The sequence below is a fragment of the Falco punctatus genome (genome assembly GCF_963210335.1).
Source record: "Falco punctatus genome assembly, chromosome: 4".
NCBI classification, from domain to species: Eukaryota; Metazoa; Chordata; class Aves; order Falconiformes; family Falconidae; genus Falco; species Falco punctatus.
The window spans coordinates 91,838,736-91,857,869 of NC_137583.1; the positions used below are offsets into that span (position 1 = coordinate 91,838,736).

Here is a 19,134-nt window from a genome sequence, read left to right on the forward strand (position 1 = left end):
TCTGGGCTTCAGCGGCTGCCAAACCCCGCTAACGAGAGGCCACCTCAGCATTCACCATGGTGGCCACCTTCAGTCTCATCACAGCTGGGCATACAAAGGCCTCCCTGAGCAAACTGAAGGAATTCAGCTTAAAAACAGCATGTCGCTCACAGCTAAGCAGGGCGAGAGGAAAACCCGAGTGGCTGTGGCACCCCTGCAGGGCCCGGCCTTGCCTCAGTCCTTGGCGTAGGTTGTAAGGCAGCGCTGGCATAGCCACGGCTGAGCAAGCGCCTGGCCCCAAATAACCCACCACAACAACAAAGAAAAAGGAAAATTTAAAACAAAGAAAAAAAAAGAAAAAAAAACCTAAAAGACGGGAGGGGGGTTGGACAGGACGGGACACCCACACCCCCGCCCCCAAACTACATTTCCCAGGGTGTCGCTGCCGCCTCGGCTTCCGGCCCCTCACGTGACCGTGCCCGGCCGCGCCATGGCGGAAGCTGAGGAGAAGGTAGCGCTGTGGGGGCACTGCCGCCGGCGGGGGCGCGGGGCGGCCCTGGGGAGCGGCGGCCCGAAGGGCCAGCGCGGGTGTGAGGGGCAGAGGGCGGCAGCCAGCCCGGCGGCGGTGTGAGGGCCGGCGGCGCCTCGCTGCGCCGGGGCGGAGGAGAGAAGATGGAGGCGGCGGTGCCGGGCCGCTTCTCCCCGCCGCGCTGCCCGAGGCTGCCTGTTGGGTTTTGTGTGAAGATCCTGGTAGATGGGCAGGGGAGGCGGCGCAGGCCCCGGCGACTCCGCTTTATGCATAACACCCGGCGCAGGGACCTGGGCTGGGCGAGAGGGAGTCTTAGGAAAGCAGCCGGCGCCGTGTAGAGCCGGGATTAAAACGCTGAAGGGTTCGGAGAAATGGTTGGGAAGCTACCATTTATCGGGTGGCACAGGAGACGTGTTCAGCGTTTTCTGCTAAGACAAATTGTGAGGAGCTCGGTGCCTGTGACCGGTGGGGCTTTACAGTGGGTGGCCTCCTAAAGCTTGGCCTGGCCAGGCTGCTCCTCCCCGAGGTGGGGGCTGGGAGACGGGGAATAAAAGGAACAAGTGAAGTTCCCAGGCCTTTCAGATACTTTCTCAGTGTTTCTTTGCTGAGCCAGGGCGTTGATACAGAGCTGTGTGGTGTTTTGTCTGCCTCGAATGCCTACAGGTGGGAGAGTCTTAGTATTATCCCAAGGGAATTGGCCTGACTTGGAGGTTGGCACCTGGTTCCCACCTCCCCTGCTGTCAGGGGTTTGTTGTGGGGGGCTGGCTTCTCTGGGGGAGGCTTTGACCCTTTGTCTGAGTTTTTAACCGTGGCAGCATTCAGAAGGGTTCTCAGGATGAAGCTGAGTCCGACAGGTCTTTTTGCCTGCTCTAAGAATACTAGAGGTTAAAACAGCTAGTGTTTTGCTTTCTTTGGACTATGGTAGGAAAGTTACCTTATTTGTTTCTGTTATTTCCTGTGGGGAGCATGCACGTCACTACCAAGAGGGACTGTGCGTGTAGGTTGCTTTGAAACCCAAGTTATGTGGTTTTCCCCTCCCAGTATCTTTAAGTTAGGGGACTAAACATATAGTGGATAGCATCTGGATGTTTGTGAAGGAAGAGAAGGGAAGACCCTATAGCCATCATATTAGAAAGCCAGTTTAAGAATTTATTGAGAAGTTATGTTGGATCTACTAAGTGAGAGATTATAATGTTGAGAGATTACTTCACATTTCTGTGGTTTCCTCACCCACATTCCCTTTCTCTGTTCTTAGGCTACTTGATCAACTGCATTTGACAGCTGGCTGATTTTCCCCTGAGTCTGAGACCTACCATTGGCAGCTATTCCTACATGATTTGTGATTCTGTTCATCCACAGATTCCTGTTGAGGGATTTCCTTTTCACAGTTAAAAAGCTACTAAAAAGTAGAAGTGAGGGATAATCCTCTTGGTTCATGCATTTGGAGAGAGGGGAGAGGAACATAACAAAACCCCAGGACAGTCATAACTGCAGTTTACTCTTCCAGTTAGCCTGAGAGAGTGGGAGAACTTGGGCAAAAAGCTTTCTGTACTAAGTTACTAGCAAAGTGAGTTAGTAGGTAAGTGTCAATTATAAGCACATTCTGCGGCGTTACTATCAGGGAACAAATACAGTTTCTGCATTTTTTTCTGAAGCCAAGACTCCCTCTGATTTTTTGCATGTGCTTTTCTGCAGTAAAACGTAAAGGCCATGAGGCATTTGCCTGAATCTGTATGCTTTTGATGAAATGTAGTTGCTGCAGTTGCAGTGGCTTATGAATATAGTAGTGGTACCCAGGTACATGTCCTAAATTGAAGCAGATTGAGACTTTTTCCTTTCACATGGATTCATTGTTTGAATCAACTTCTAGTGTGCCCCGATTTTGTAGACTAATGGTTTTCCAAGGGTGCCCTTGTATGTAACAACTTGCAACTCAGTTAAGTCTTTATTAAGGGACTCAGTTGGATGTGAGGATCAGCTGCTGTAATGGCAAGTGGGCTGTTACTCCCCCTACACGTGTATGACACTGCATGGTGTTAGATCATGAGCTCATCCTGAAAATTATCATCACTGGCTTTGCCTGCATTTGTGTTCTGCTGAATAGCCAAAGCAATTAGAACCGGAGGGGGGGGGGGGGGTAGAACATAAGTGTGTAGCTGCATTAGAGAAGTCTCATGTGTACCAGCAAAAATGTCACTGTAATAGCTTATTTTGTTTAGGAGAACAGTTTTTTTTTTTATTATTGTTTTAAACAAATTCTCCTTTATTATAAACTGTGTGAATTGCATTAAAATATCAAAATGGTAGTGCTAATAGTTTTGATTTATTAAGGAGTTGAGTAGGCAACTCTTGGTATTCAGGAGAGAAAGCCTTTTTTTTTTTAGGAATCTGATATTTTACATTGGACTTCATGTGTTGCTCTAGCTTGTTCAATAGGCTGGCAGTGTTGCACCACAGTATTTTAGTTCTGTCCTCATTTGGTTGTTGTTTACATACACAAAGATTGTAACAAGCTTGTTACTTCCTGAAAGGTAACTGCATCTTGTCAGTAAAGAGTGAAACTGACCAACAAATGGTTTTACTTGCAAAGTCAAATCTCAGCTTGTAAGGATGCCAGGATTTTACTCCCTGTTCATGTTCCCTTGACTCCCATGTTTTTTCTGTTTGCAATTTCCCAACTCATGTCATGAGTATAGACTACATGGATAACCTTCTTATGTGATGTGTTTTAGAGGTGGGCCTGGCTGTAGTGAGTAAAATGGAAACAGATGGCAGTAATCGTGGTGACACTTAGCACTGAGTTTCAAGTAGCAAGTAGCAGTGCTGCTCTTCTCCCCCATCTGTTGTGAGGGTCACTATAGTCACTAAAGGTAAACCTCTACTAATGCAAAGGAGGCGTTTGCTTTTTGTCTAGAGGTCATAATCAGTAGAATCATATCCATAATCATATGGAAAATAGAAAACAGTGACAAACTAAAAATGACACTGATTGTCAGCACATTACATTTCCCTCCCTTTCCATTTCTCTTTTTAACTGTTCATAACTGCAGCTCCCTGCTCCCTCCCCCCCCCCCCCCCCCCCTTTTTTTTTCCTTCTCTGGTGAACTTCTGTACCTATTTATCTTTCTGTCCAAATACTACCTTGTAAGATTTGAAATGCTGCCTTCTCTCTTGCTCATTCTTTGTTTATATCATATTTTGTTGTTAAAATGCTTACATTCACTGTCAGCATATTAGTTGTAATCTTTTATTGCTGTTGATAACGATAAATACGTTAAGTAAATCTTCATTTTGCTGACCTCTTTGAGGAGGCATTGCATCAGCAGATTTTCTCAGTGGACAGGTGAGAGATTAGCAGAGTTGACTTAAAAAATTTTTTTTGGTAGGACAGTAAGAATCATTGTCTTGCCAGAGAGAGATGTTTTAAAGGTATAGTTGCTTCAAAGGCAGGGGAAAGCCATATGGCTTGCCTTGACATGGATGGGATGGGAAGGAGAAAGTCCCTAAATGCTGGATTTCTATGGAAAATGGTTTGAAATGATTTACATGTAAAATAAGCCTATTAAAAGCTGAATAGTTGTCTACTAAAGCTAGTTTGTGGATAACTTGAGAACGCTATTCTGCCTTTCAAGTGGATACAAGGGCAGAGTTGCTTTGCAAAACTTGCTACCACATCTGGAAGAAGGGAAGCTTTCACAGGGACAGATTCTCAGATAATCCAATCACTCTCTTCTAGGGTAGCTGACAGTAGTATCACAGTCAGCTGGTGCCAGTGAGTGTCAGTGTGGCACTAGATGGCAAGTGCAAGCAGAAATTGGGTATGAGTGGAAAGGGTGGAAACTCTGAACTTTGAGTTGCTTTTGCTTTGTCTTCTGTTTCTTAATAAATATTTTAAAAATACTTTGAAAAGGAAAATACTGCTCGGTTATTTATGTATTCAGTTAATTTCCCCTTTGTTTCTTTGTGTCATTTTCAGGAAACCAGGTCTAATGACGAATCAACAGATGAATCTGAGGTGAGTCCCCTTGAAATGCTTCACACCTGAATATGTGTCTGTCAGTGTGGAGGGGTAAATACAACCTCATTGATTGTTTTTAGGAGTTTCGCCAGTGCTGTGTAGCAAGGAATGTTAATCTGGCTTTAAATTATTAAAAAGGAGCTGTTTGCTGTTAGAAGCTCCTTTATATTTAAAAAAAAACCTCTGTCACCCCATTATAGTAAAATGAATTATGTTGAGAGACAAATTCAAGTGCATGCACTAATGTTTTGATCAAATGAAAATGTAATTGTCAGTATAATTATATATGCAGTAATACTACATTTAGGTAATCACTGTCTTATTTTAATAGCTTCATGGTCTAGATTTAATAGTGTTCTGTAGAGTCACTGTTCTTGAGATGACATTTTATCAAAAATAGTGTCATATTCTGGAGACGTCTGCCTACACTGCTACAGGTGCTGAAAAAGTGGGCTGGGGGTGAGAAGAAGAAAGTTGCAGAAGGGTTCAAGAATTTATCCCCAAACATCAGTGTGCTAACTCCAAACCTGCCATCACTGAAGGAACGATGAGAAATCTGCAAAGATATACTTGACTTCATTGTGGTCTAGGATGGCTACAGGCAGGAGGAAATAAGGGTGGCTGAGCAGCTTTAGTTGTGGCCACCAGTAAGGACAAATGACATAGAGCAGGATATTACATTCATAGAATGTTTTCACCCATTATGTATCAAAGTGAAAGTGGCTCATAGACTTCCAAAACTGTAATGGACTTGCTGTTAGGAAGATTTTTCCATTCTTTACATAGGAATAAATCTTCGTAATTGGGATCTGGGTTTTAAGCACAAAGCAGGCAGAAATCGTAATTTTTAGGACAGTGGGTACTGCAGACACTCCAGTGCAGGATTCAGAAAAATTTTGCAGAGGATGGTGGCTTTGTTTCCTGTGGGATAATTTTTTCCCTTTGCTTTTCATGAGTGTCTGGCTGCAGTGGCACTGTAGGGCATTCCTGGTGAGCAGCAGGGATTTCCTTGGCCCTTTAGTGCTGCTGTGTGGAACAGCCACCTGGACCAGACTTTCTTGGCCCAGTGTGGAATGGTTTCATTCTGGATGTTGCTTTGTGATGTGAAGTGCGCATAGACAATGACTGGGCAATGACACAGTATTTTGTACAATAGTGATTCTCTCAAGGGTTGACGTTCACAGGATAGTGAACACAGATACTTACCTGCTGAGGTGTTTCATGAGAACTTGTTTTAGTGGACTTTTTAATGGCCTTTCAACATTTCAGCTGGTAGTAAATAAATATTTACAGCAGAATTAATCATGGCTGCATTGCCAGGTTTTTGGGGTTTTATTTGTTTTACCTTAAGTAAAAATAGGCATCATGCAGCTTTCACAAAATTGAAAGTCATAACATTTCAATGAGACCTTTGTTAAAGTTGGTGCCTACTTTTAAAGTTAATTTCACATGGATAGGGAAGTGAAAATGGAGATGTTGGATCTCAAGAGCAATCCAGTCATCATTCTAGTGCCCGTGAAAAAGTTTTTCATGAGTTGTCTTTGAATAGCAAGTCCAGTCTGTAGTATCTTGACACTATGCAGGTGAAACCATGTTTAGAAAGGACTTAAAGGAAGCAGTGAACAATATGTACAGTCTTAATGTTTATACTACTCGTTAGGCTATTTCTAATGATCGTTCAGATAGGAACCAAAAATAGTGATAGAATCACAAAATATAAATGTTGTCAGTGCTTGCTTATATTATTTGAAGTGTAGTCGGAGATAGATTAAACTGGTAGCTTAATTCTTAGCTCTTGTGACTATGAATTTCTATTTGTTCTTTAAGGAGGCCCATAATTTGAATAATCAGGGATGGATTTTATGGTGGCAGTACTAGAATCTGAGGCACTAATCCTTGCAGGCTGTATCCAGTTTTACCCATTAAAAAATACATGTTTTATGGTGTGGACGTTGTAGACATCATCACGCTGGTAAAGATTTTTGTATATACAGTTGTTCTTGGATTTAATCCAGCCCATAACATTGAAAGTTCTTACTGTTGGTTTCAGAGGGCACATGACGTGTATCCAAGTTATACTACAGAACTCTATTATGGAGGAATGCAATTTTTAAAATCCTAGTTTTGAGTAAATGATGTCCCTGTCTGAATTGGATGTGTAAACAAAATACAGAAGATTTTTTCTGTTTTTTTTTTACACTGCTGCACCATTACTATTAGTGAAGAATCAAACATACAGTGATTCTGTTTTATGCAGCAGCTCTTCTAGTATTCCTTTAGAAGCTTCTAGTAAATAAGATGCTAATTCTAACTTGCTACCTGCTTGGTTTGTTTTGAATGACAGGCGCTTTTAACAAATGCCAGGATGCTTATTTGCACAGACTTGGTGGTAGAGCTTTATAATAGGGCTCAAATGTGGGAATCTGCAAAAACTGTCTTGAATGTATGTCAGCTAAGAGCCCTTCTTTGTAAGTTTGGTTCCAACTCTTGCTTCCCAGGAAATTCAGTTCCTAAGGCTGCTAAAATGTTTAATGCTTTTCAGCTGTTTAAATCATAATGTGTAAAATTCAAAGGTGTTAATTAGCAGAGATGGTGCATAAGTTAAGACGTTAAGCAGACCTTTCATCATGGAGATAGTGGTAGTTACTTGTTTCAGCACTTATAGAAATGTTATGGATCTTCCTGGTAACTACAGTCCAACATATGCTTTTGTTTTGTATCTTTACATATGATATAAGGTATTATAAGCTTTTTCTTTTCCTATAGACAGATTGCTATATATTATACCATGATATAAGGAGGAAGTGCTATATCTAAGACAGTCTGAATTCCTAAGAGAAAAACCTACTTGGTTTGCTAAGTAATTCTACTGCAGTCTTGAAGCACAATTTTTTGTGTCATCTGGTTTTGGTTGGTTGGTTTTGGTTATTCAGTTGTGCTTGTGAAGTATATTTGTTTTACTTACCCCAACCTTGTCTAATTATCAAATATGCTACATTTGGAGCTGACCCTAGCAGATTTGTTTGGCTAAAATGTCCTAGTACAATGTGATTTCATTGGCTTATTTGATTTTATTTTATAACATCTGGAGCTACATGTTTGGACTGTCACATTTGATGAGATCTTAAAAACAGACAACAAAGTCATCTGACTTTTGTCTGTTTGTAAACTGTGGAGGGAAAAAATCTGCATAAATTACGTACAGCCTCAATCTGAATTTGTTTTCAGATTACTTTTCTTCCTTGCCATGTGTCTGTTTGTAAAATCTGACTTTTCTCAGTTGAGCTGTTTTCTGTCAGGCAGATAATTATATGTTGCCAGCTAATTAGCAAAAGATGATGCTATTAAATGTATAAGTAAATAGTTAAGCTTTCTTCAATAGCAGTGCAACATGGTGGTGAGATGCGCAGTGGTTTTTTTCTTGCATTTAAGTTGATGCTGCTGTTCAGCTTGTAATTTTGTCTCTGAAAGTTTTGTTTTTAATGAGAATCCTGTTGTATTACATAATGGACTGTTTTGTGGCGTGATTTAAACCTTTAAATTAAAGATCGCTTGTTTTAAATTAAAACAAGGAATGATTACAGTACAGTAGTGCACACAACAGCATGTATCGTGAAATGTACCAGTGAATCACTTGTATTCTGTGAAGAGAGGAACTGGTTTTGTATCTCTGAATTTAAAAGAAGGCTTACTAAAGTGCCAGTTTGAGTCTCCCTGAATTTCCATGTTGGTTTGCACTGTATTGGTATAGAGAGTGTTCATTTACAGTGTTTTGTAGTTGCACAGTATTAATAGCGACTCTGCCATTATGTTAAACTGAAATCTTGTGAGGTCAGGTGAATGTTATTTTTGTTTCCATGGTGTATGTTCTGCACAAAACATGCCCGTTAAGGTTTAATTTGTAGTAATAAAAACATATTTTGCACCCTGGAAAATTAATTGCAGGTCTGCATAACTTAGTAACGCGTATTTCAGGTAACTTCCATGTAGCAGAAAAAATGTTTGGAACCATTCTTTGGGGTCCCATGACCTACAGCTTCTGTCTGAACCTTAGTCTTCATGTTCAGGTTAATTATGTTCAAACTTCAGAAAAAACTTAATTATGCTCTGCCTCTGTCTTGGCTGTGTGCCTCCCTTCCCTGCCCCCTGTTACAAAATGCAGCAATAGTTCCTTGCCTCTGAGAGGTAAAAAGGAGGTTTCAAACCCTATTTGTGGGTGTGAGGTACTGATAAAATTGAAGTCATGATGTATCAAAAGCCAGAACCTTCCTACTTGATGAGGGAATCAAAACTAAGTGATCAGCCTGGAATTTGGTTAGTTACTTGTTAGTTTTCTGTTCCCTTCTGGTTTACTGCTAAGGCTGTGAGTGGGTTGCCCTGTACGTATCTTCTTTACAGGGAGCACCTTTTCAAGAACAAGTGTCACTGGAATCATGAAATGAATGTTATGTCCCATGAAATGATTCTGTATTTATGTAAGGAGTTTCACTGAATATATTTTTTTGGTAGGTGCTGCACTACAGGGTAAATTTTTTGGTTTGTATTGTTGGCCTGTTAAAGGAAACAAAACAAAAAAAGGCAGGTGGGTGCAGATGTTAATTTTCTGCAAAGTGTTATTAATTTTTTTTTTAATTGCATTAATATGTGCATTGCAGTTTTTTTACTAAGTACTTGTGTGTGTTAGTCATCAGTGTTGCATGTTTCCATTCTAGAACTTCCGTTTTTGTATGTCCCAGTCTTAAGGGTTTTTTTGTCCTGTTTTGATCACTGATACCCTGTGAAAGGTATATGTTTGTATGTTTAGTTTATTCGGTTTATTCTTTTAGCTATTTAAATACTATATTGATAAATTCTATGAGAGTTTGTAGAGAGGAAGGTATTGTAGAAATTCTTGGTCAACCCAGTGCTCAAATAGTTTATGGTGGTTTAGAAATATCCATCACTGATGCACTTTTACCACTGAAATTTACATTTCATAATGTGAATAAATATGTAATATGTATTTATGTAATAATATTTTATGTATGTAATATTTGTGTAATCAAAAAACATAGTTCCTTAAGGTTTTGAAAACAGATCAGACCAGGAACACAGGAAACCTGTAAGCCTTAGAAAGAGTCAATGGAAAAGCCTTGATATTTTCTTTTCCTTTTCAGTGCACTCCAGATCTTAGTCTTGCAGGTTGGGTCTGGATTAGGTCAAAGCAATTAAATCGTTTCAAGTAAATAAAGCATCTGGTAAAAAAGGCTCCTTGTCATACTCTGTTTCCATCAAAATGTTCTCTTAACATGGGAGTGCGGAGCACTGGGCTGGAAGAGGTGAGCTCTTCTGCAGCTAGTAGGTTGTGAAGGGACATCACTATTGCAACAGAAAATGGATGGTTGAAAAGTAGATTTGGCTACTGTCTCTGTCCAACTTGCCATTTTTGTCTCTTGTCTGACCTTTGGTGAAGTACTTCTTTTTATCATGCCTCTTTCCCTTATTATCTCTGCACCAGGTTGCCATTCTTCCATTTGTTTTAAAGGTATGAAATGGGAGAAAAATGCTCAAACCCGATACTCTGTTTCACATACCTGAGCAACCTGCAGAGAGATTACTTCCTCCTGCATGGCTTTAAGTGAAATTGGCCTTTTAAATGGGGAGAATAGAAGGAAAAGATATATAAATTCCAAATAGAAAGTTATCCTCCTTATTGATGAGAAAATGTATCGTGCAAATAATTTATCAATTTGAGTCAGTAAGATGAGCATAGTAAATTATTTATTGAAGTTTAAATGGAATCTTTTCATACATTAATTTGAAAAACAAGTTTGCAGTGACTAGTAACTAACATTATAATATACATCGTTAAAGGATTGACTTGCAGGAAAAATGGATTATTGCTATATTCTTTTAATATCTTCTAGTTTTGAGTGAAAATTAGATACTTCATTTAATGAGCTATTAATATTAACCAGAAGTGCCTGTTCTATCTGTGTGTTGTGGAATACATAAAAAGTAAAAATGCTTCTGTGTGCGCTACATAAATTAAATGCAATTGCAAAGCTAATGTGTTAACAAGAGTATGCAGATGTGTCTTTTCCAAAATATTCCACTCGGATGAATACATTTACTAACAGTCTGGGCTGGAAAAAGGAAAGTAGTGGGGAAATTCAGCTATTTACCATCTAATTCTTCCACTGTGGTGAGTGGGTGAAGTTTAAAAACTGCTGTTCTCAAAACTGCACTGTACGGTTTTCGTATGTAGTACATCACAAGGTGGCAACTGGGCTGCTTGAATAGTGTTCACTGGGGAAACAAATGTTTGCCCAAGTTCCTTACTCAGCAAAAGGAAAATACAAGTAGAAATTCATAGTTTCATTGAGATTTGAACTGTGTTTGGATTTCAGTTTTGGAATTGGTTTTGGCCAGGGACATAAAACAGTCTATCCTGTGCTGCCTCTGTATGGTGCGCTTGCTGTGGATGGACTGATCCTGTGCTTTTGAACACTAAAGTGGATTTGAAAGTTTACAGGTGGTCTTTGCCATGCACAAAACTACCAGTAAAATAAAACAAATTGTTGGGAGTTGAAATGAAACCAAATTGTACTATATGAACTTTTTACATCTTTTTTTTTTTTTTTTTTTAACATGGCATTTATGATGATTGCTCATGTGCAGTATGTCATCTGTGTGTTACTTCTGCTTCACAACTCCTTCAAACCTATAGGAGTGAATCTTCAATTGGCGTTCTGCAAATACAGTGTACCATTCTGTATGCCACAACAGTTTTGCAAAGAAAGAAAATGCTCTCTGCTTTGCCTTTCATCTGTGTGTCATTTCATACTGTGAGTGCAGCCCGTTTTGATACACACTCACAGGCAGCCATATCATCTTAATTCCTTGCTTCTGGTGTATATCTGCATTTCCCAAAGAGGTCAAGGTATTAAATAAATCCTTGAAAAAAATGCATGGGGGTAACAGAAAACTGCTGTGTGAAATTTTACCATCCTAATCCATGTTTACCAATTTTACAGCCAGGTACTGGGCAAGTATTGGTGATTTGCCTTATGAGGAATCATAAAGGAACTGGGTGGGAGGTTATTCACTTCACTTCTGATGTGAATAAGCTGTAAATAATATGGTCAAGTTTGTATTCATAAACCAATATTCATTGTAATGCATTAACAGGCTTGTAATTGTATAGCGACAAAGGGGTTAAAATGTCTGAAAGATCATATAGACTGTTCGGACAAGAAAGTTGCAAATCTCTGCAAGGGGAGCTGTCCTCCTTATCTGCAAAGCAAGTTGCCCTACCAAGGAGATAACGGGACAGCTGGATGTCTTTGAGTAAAACTACAAGGGGTATTGTAAAAAACCCTGGGAAAGATTTCTACAAGTCTGCCAACTCATCACTTTTGAAACACAGCAGTGGAAGCAAAGAGAAGGGCCAAGACCTGGAGGGAAACCTACTGCTTCTAGAATAACTAAAGCATATGCTTCAAAGTGATGTAGTGTGAACGAACTTTAGAATAGAATTAAAGAATAAACATTATGTTTGTTAGCCACTGTAACAATTGTAGATATCATGTACCGCCACATGTTACTCATCTACCTGTGGTGTCTGTTCTGTTATCCTTTGTTAGACATCCGCCTATCTGTTGACCTTCTGTGTTAAAACTTTAGCGGAACACTTCAGCAGGAGGGGACAGATAAGGGTAAAAGAAATAATTAAGCAAGAAAAGCAGATGGCCAGCAAGGGCATAAATTACCTCAGACTGATAAGAACACTGCAAATGTGCAAGACCATCACATAATGAGCAAAAGGTGAAAAGTACACCATGAGGAAGACCTACAGCCTTCCTCCCATAGACCACTGCCCACATTCTAAAGACCCCGGCCCACAATTTTTGGAAGAATCTGCGCAAGCGTGAAAGACTGATAAGCTAATTAGCATACGAAGCGAGGGTAGGCGGGTTCAGGTAATGAATATGTATAGGCGTTAATGGAATATTCATTGTTTCATTATATAAATATAAGATAATCTGCCCCTCTGGGTGTGTACGATTGGTGGAAGGATCCCCCGTACGCCCGGCGCCGACAATAAAGAATACTTAATCACTAAGAAATTCTGAAGACGTTCTTTGAAACACTTCCTTCACTGCGCTAACATAACTGTATTTTCACCATAGAACTAGGAGAAAATATTTTAGCAGTGTAAGTCACAAATGTGTTTTTGTGGTTTAAAAATGTCAGTCTTCATGCCTTTTGTTGTCCTGTGTAGCAATAGTTGCAGAATAGAACCTAATTTTCTTACAGGAAAATTGGAAAATTGAATAGGTTTTTAGTATGTATTCCAAATGCTTGTAACATGTATTCCAAACAATTGTAACAAATATTCCAAACTGTATTAGTGCTCACAAAACCTGTATTTATGTAGGGTTCAAAATACAGCAGCCTGTGCTCTTTTGCACTCTCCTGGAAGTGTTCTGCAAATATTCAGTGAATAATCAGGTCTTTTACAAACACAAGGATGTGTTCTCCATGCCCATCTCGGTAATTTGCATCTTTGTTGACGTTATTACTCAAGTTGTCACTTGAAATCATTAATTTTATAATGTGACTTACTCTGTATGTGTAGGAGACTGTTTGGGGTGTTTTTTGGTTTGGTTTTGTTTGTGGTCCTTTTTTGTGTTTTGTTTTCCAAATTTCGGCCCAATAGGATGTTTCTAGCTTTTATTCACTATTGTTGTACCTGCTTTTGAACCAGTGACCAAGATGAAATGCTCTTTGCTATTCTCATTCTTAAACCAACTGTCTGCTTTTCTTGTAGGAACAAAGTTTTTCCTATTCAAGTAATGGGGGAAAAGAGGTTTACGTTCTCTCAAAAAGTTTTAGTTGCCAAAGGATCTTGTAAAATGCTCAATATTTAAATTCAGCACAGTAAATAAAACAATTTGCGATAAAATTGTGTTCCAATTTGTGCACTATCAAGCGAACCGAGCTTTTGAAGGTTAAAGGCTGTAGTCTGGGTTTTTCTTGGCATCCCTTTAATGTTAGAGATTTGATTGCATTGAAAGAAATTGAGTCAGGATCATAGTTGTGAAAAGAACATAGGTTTGTGGTTGAGACGGGAACACCAGTCTGGAAACTGTATCCTAGCGATGGAGAAACAGTAATAACAAAGCTGCACTTAGTAATAGTTATGTATTCTTTTACTATAATTCTCCTTGTTTGTTCTGCATCACTTATTTCTTCATGGCAAGTGGATATATCCGCCAAAACAGCAGAGAGCGGAGTGCTTTCTTCTGGTTTGCTTTAGGATTTGTTTTTCCTTTTAAAAGAAGGCAGGTTAAGGCCTAGAAATGGGCAGCAGGGAAGGTGTGGTGTTTGCATCATTTTAGAACACAGGAATCTTTTAAAAAATCAAATATGGCCAGATCTGCTTGAAGATCTTTTATACATGACTTTGAGGTGTCATCTTTTTAAGGACTGAATGGGCTTTTAAATTGTACTTCATGTGTTTCTTGATTATACAAAGTAACAATCCACTACTGTGTTTGCAACAGTGGCAACATAAAATTTTGGAAATTATTTGTGTTGTGAATTTCCAGCTATTTTTAATAGAAATAATGTTTCTTTAAATTATTTTTCAAACCCAGTGTTTAGGTTCCAGTTGTGAGAAGAAACTTGAGATGGGCTAGGGTTTTTTCTGACTCATGTCTGAATGGCCACCAACCAGTACGTTGTCCTGTAGGCATTGTCCTTCAAGAATGGCAGCATCAGCGGGAAACACTAAAGTCAGATGATAGAACAAAAGAAATTTGAGTAAATAACTACACCTTTTACAAAGACAGTGATGTGTCCTATTTGCCCACCTCAGTAATTTGCATCTTTTGACAAATTTGACTTCTAAAACTTTCCAAAGGCAAACCTCATTCCTCCCACCATTTCTGACCGAACTGATCATCTTCTTAAAGAAGGTGAGCTTTCCAAACGGTAGGAAGAGGCTGATGCACAGTAAGACTGCTGACATGCACACTTCAGTGCAGTTAATTACAGGTCAGGTTATTCATAGTTGCTGTGAGGAAACAAAATGCATGTTTGGTTTTGGGGTAGAGGGAAATGTGGAAGTGGACAAATGTCCAAAAATATTCTTGGATTCCTTCTTATATCAAATAGATGATACACCATTTCCAATTTAATATATGGAGTTCAGAGCTTTTAATTTTCGTGTTTAAAGTACAAGTGAAAATCTGATGCCTGCAATCATAAGGCAAGAATAGGATTTACGAAGACTCAATGTTTTGTGTTTATTAGCTGGGAATGTAGCAAGGAAGAGGGGGAGAAGAGCCATTTACCTCATCACAGGTATAACAGAGGTGGTGTTAAATTTATGAACATGATAAACCATTAAGCAGACAGATTAGGAGTTTTCTTTGGTTTTGTGTTCTCAAAAAGCAAACCAAAAAAACTATTCAGTATTACCACCAAATAATACAGGGACTTGAAAACATTATCTGGGATGGAAGTTGAAGGGATCTCCAAACTGCGTTGCGACTTTATGGTGTTGTTATTTGGTTGGTTTTTTTTTTTTTACTTTATCAGTAGACTTTAGCAATTTGTTACAACTTGGCTTTTAATATTTTCTAAAATTGCTTTAAGAATATTAATTATTTCACATGTGTTATTTCATGTGTTGCTCCCATGTGGTGTTTTCACATATAGCAGACTTTTTGCTGAATTTTTTAATTCACTAGCCATGTTTCTGTGTATTGCAAATGGGCAGTTTGTTCTTTTCCATTTGTGAACCCTGAATTAGTAAAATGAAACTGCTTTTTCCTTCCATGTATTAGAAGAACACCTATGCTGTTAAGGCATGGAAAGAAGACACGGAAATACAGGATGGTAATTGCATTTCCAAATCCTTTTGCTCAGTCTTGATCTCTGTCCCCCTTCAGTGTCTGTGGGTTGGTGTGGGTGTGCTCCTGGGATGGTGGCTGCACTCTGCTTTGTCTTAGATCCAAATTTAGTGTATTTGCTGAGGTGTCCATGCTGAGTTCTGGTGTCTTGTGAACAGCTGTTTCATGCCAGACTGTAAGCAGTTATTAAAAACTCTGTATAAGCTGCCCTGCCATGAGGGTTGCCTGACTGAAAGTGAGCTTCTGAGGACAGTGTGGCCTTGAAAAGTAGGAAAGTAGGTGTCCTGGCAGGCACACTGGAAGTTGTTGAAATTGTGATGGGAGTCCAGGCTGGGAGTGGGTGGTGGAATGTTTGAGGCAAGTTAGGGAGTCAGCAAAGGTCCATCTGAGGGTTCCCAGGGGACAAAGCAGGGCAGATTTGGAAGAGGGGAGGCTAGGGTAGGGCTAGGTTGTATTTTCCCTTGCTCGTGAGGGTTCAGGACTCTGCAGCCTTAAAAGTAGAGATTAACTGAGAGCCAGCACCCTTCACCTCTTGGTTTTGGAGAGCTGGGTTTTAGGTGGGATTGACTGGCACTTTGAAGGTGGGTCACCCGCTCAACCTCTGTCTGATGTAATGTTGCAGTGAGCAGAGTCACTTTTCCCTTTCCCATAGGCATCCCAAAATGAATCCCTGCAGAGCTGCAGTAAAGAATTGTTGTCCCTGCATCTTGCCTTGCGCTCCAGACTAGGCTGAAGAAATTGCTGGTTGTCCTAACTGAGCAAGGGTCTAAACTGAAGCATTATTTCCAGGGTGGAGAAACTATACAGTTTGTCAGGCCTAATTACTGCCTTCAGGTACAAAAAAATATGTGAAATCTCAGTGTTTTAGCATACAGCTATTAGAAAAAGTAAATAACCTTTGTGTGAAATATGGTAAAGCAGGCAGTGAGAAATGATACATGTAGATATGCCTGACATGGTAGTGGGAATAGGGAGACTTGTCTGGTTATTTGGATTACTGGATTATGTGGGCCACATTCAGCCTAAATACAATCTGGGTAGAGAGAACTAGAAATGACAGGTTAAGGGAATAGTGAACATACTTAAGGGAATAGTGAACATACTTGTCTGAGGGACTCGGTGTTAGATGAGTATTTTCTCTGAAATATTTGGGGAGTGGGGTTTAGCAAACCTAAAGTCAGGTTCATTTATAGATCAGTGCTTCAGTATCTCTTGACCTGGAATGAAGGGAGATAGTCAGGTCCTAACAAAAGTCTGGGATCTGAACCAGAGAGGATAGAGACTAAAACATAATTTTTTTACCCGGCCAAAGAAGGCATTACAACCCATGTGGTACAACTTCCAGGTGTGGTAATGAGGTGAAAGTCAATTAAAAAAACTCAGCTGTATCCTTTGTTGGGTAGTACTTGCTATGTGGAAATCTTGCAACAGTTACCCTAAAGTTTCAGGTGTTTGTTGGGTCCCCTTGTCCAAATTGAGGTTTGCACCATCTCCCAGGCAATGTTGGTGGTGTGAAGGGTTTGCAGAGTGACTAGGGGTTGAGCAGTGGTGCTAAATCACCACTGATGATGCACCTTTCGTAGCAGCATTGTAAGAAGTCATCCACTTCTACTTCTCAGCAGGGTACCAGCTACTTGGATAGGTAGTCATTGCTCCCGTGTCAGTTGGGGGACTTGTAGAGGAAAGATCCTTTCCAGCCTACAGTCCTACAGGCCTTCAAAACCAAAACTGAGACGACAAATCTAATCTCCTGATTAAGACATCATTTCCATAAAAAAAATAAATTGGACATGGTTATGCTTAGGACTAAGTCAAGACCTCAAGATCGAAAAGGTAATATCGGCTTTTGGCAGCTGAGTTCTGCTGGGCATTTTGCTGCACTTTGTGCTTCTGTACATATAAGAAGAGAATTAAGTAATTCACCCAGTGACTGCATTCTGGGGCTTGAGATCTTTTCAAGGTTTTGATTTGTTCTTTTTTTATATTTGTTGTTTAATTTTTGTAATAACTGAAGCTGCACTGAGCAGAGCACTGAAGATGTGTTTATTCATTTTTACATAACTGAGGATGTTCTGTGAACCTTTCTTTTAACTCAAAAATAAATGGCGTTGGTTTCTTGGGTTCTGCTGGGGATTTTCTTATAGTTTGTAAACTAATAATTCCGGAGCTCTAACTAGTTTATTTTTTTTCTTCTGTATGATAGTGATGGCTGTTTAAATAAATAAAAATACTGATTTCTTAGTAGGTTCTTATGTGGGTTTCCAAAGATCTAGCCTGTGTTAAATAGCAATTTGTGAGACTAACTTTTCTTGACAAGTAGCCTCTTTTCACTTTTTAGCATAATGTTGGGTTTGTACTGTGGCAACAGAGTGGTTTGGTTGGGTGGTTTTTTTTTTGTTTCTTTTCATTAATTTGTAAGAAAGCATGAAAAAAATGAAAATGAGCTGTGGATTCTTTGTTTGTTTTGTCTTTTTTTTTTCCCAAGACGTGGCCTTTTAGGAAGGCCTGTGATACCGGTGCCTTGTTGTGGTAGGGTGTGAGTGTAGCTCCTTTGAAATTGCTTGAGTGGTGCACCTCAGGTATCTTTATATTTGAGTTTAAATGCTTTGTGGGATCAAAACTTGCAGGTGTGAACAAAGCTGGAATGGCTTTGTTATATAGTAACTGGAATTCTAGCTGAGACTAGACAGAGTATGTGCAGCAAAGAGGAAGAGTACTTGCCTTATAGTGTATGCACCATTTATTTCCATAAAGGCTTTGAAAAACTTTGAGGGCAAGTCATGCAGGAGGTATGACACTTCGCTGTCAGTGCCCGTAGTATAATCAGGGTATCTGCAATCAGTAGAGCATGTAGTTCATGTGACAGACTGTCCTGTGGGCAGATCCTCTGCTGCAGGAACAAACGTGGGCTAATGGAATAACTCCAGGAACTGCCCACAGGTTCCTTCTGGAAATTTTCTTCATGAGGACAGATTTCAGATTTTTTTTCTTCTTTACTCTCAATTCCACCACAGTTGCTCCTGTAGGCAAAGCTGAGAAAGACGGGGCGGAATATCGGAAAGAGGTTGTGAACCTGCATTCCGAAAGGCAGAGCGTTCCTCACAGTGCTGCTGGCCTTTTGAGAGCTTACTGCATGTTTACAGCTCTCAATTGTGTAAATCTGCTCCAGGAGAAGAGTTGGTAGTGAGTTTCAGAACTACTAGGTATTAGCTGTGGGAAGAGGAATTTATTTTCAGTTTCAGAGTTCAGCAGTGACAAATGGAAGAGCTCTTAGTAGGAAAATATTTTATTAGTCTTACTGGTTAATTAGAGTATTTCATTCAATTGGAAATCTATTTTCAGTGGCAAGTGCTTATAGATACCTGTTCTTTACATTTAGCAGTTTGAGTGCTAGGTTCAGCAGTAAAATGCAAGTAGAAAACTAAATGAAATATGAGTTTCAAATTGGCATTCCTGTGATTGAAAAATGGTCATTATGTATTTTGTAATACCACAAAGGTTCCTCCTGTCAGCTCTGTGGGTCTCAGTCCCTTTAAGAATTTAAGGCTGCCTTGTGTGGAGAGTTTTATACATTTTGTGCAGTATCTATTTCTCATCTCATAATACATTTGTCAAGAATTTCAAGATCCAGTGGTGGTGGTCTGGTTGTGTTTCGTGTTTTTTGAGGCAGAAAATATGGAAGAAGTGTTAAGCAGTGGTTCAAGAAG

At 39.8% G+C, this 19,134-nt stretch overlaps 1 protein-coding gene across 3 annotated transcripts in view; it reads left to right on the top strand.

Annotated features, from left to right (window-relative positions):
- Positions 1-233: 233 nt before the first annotated feature.
- Positions 234-19,134, top strand: part of VPS41 (VPS41 subunit of HOPS complex) — a 111,995-nt gene continuing 93,094 nt past the window's right edge. Inside the window, exons 1-2 of one of the 3 annotated variants that reach the window (XM_080383239.1) lie at positions 234-490; positions 4,485-4,523. In XM_080383239.1, coding sequence (XP_080239365.1) covers positions 470-490; positions 4,485-4,523 — 60 coding nt within the window. In that variant the 5' untranslated portion in view covers positions 234-469. Of the gene's footprint in view, positions 491-772; positions 961-1,769; positions 2,088-4,484; positions 4,524-19,134 lie in introns of those variants that run through there. The other 2 variants (XM_080383238.1, XM_080383240.1) reach the window with 2 other exon arrangements.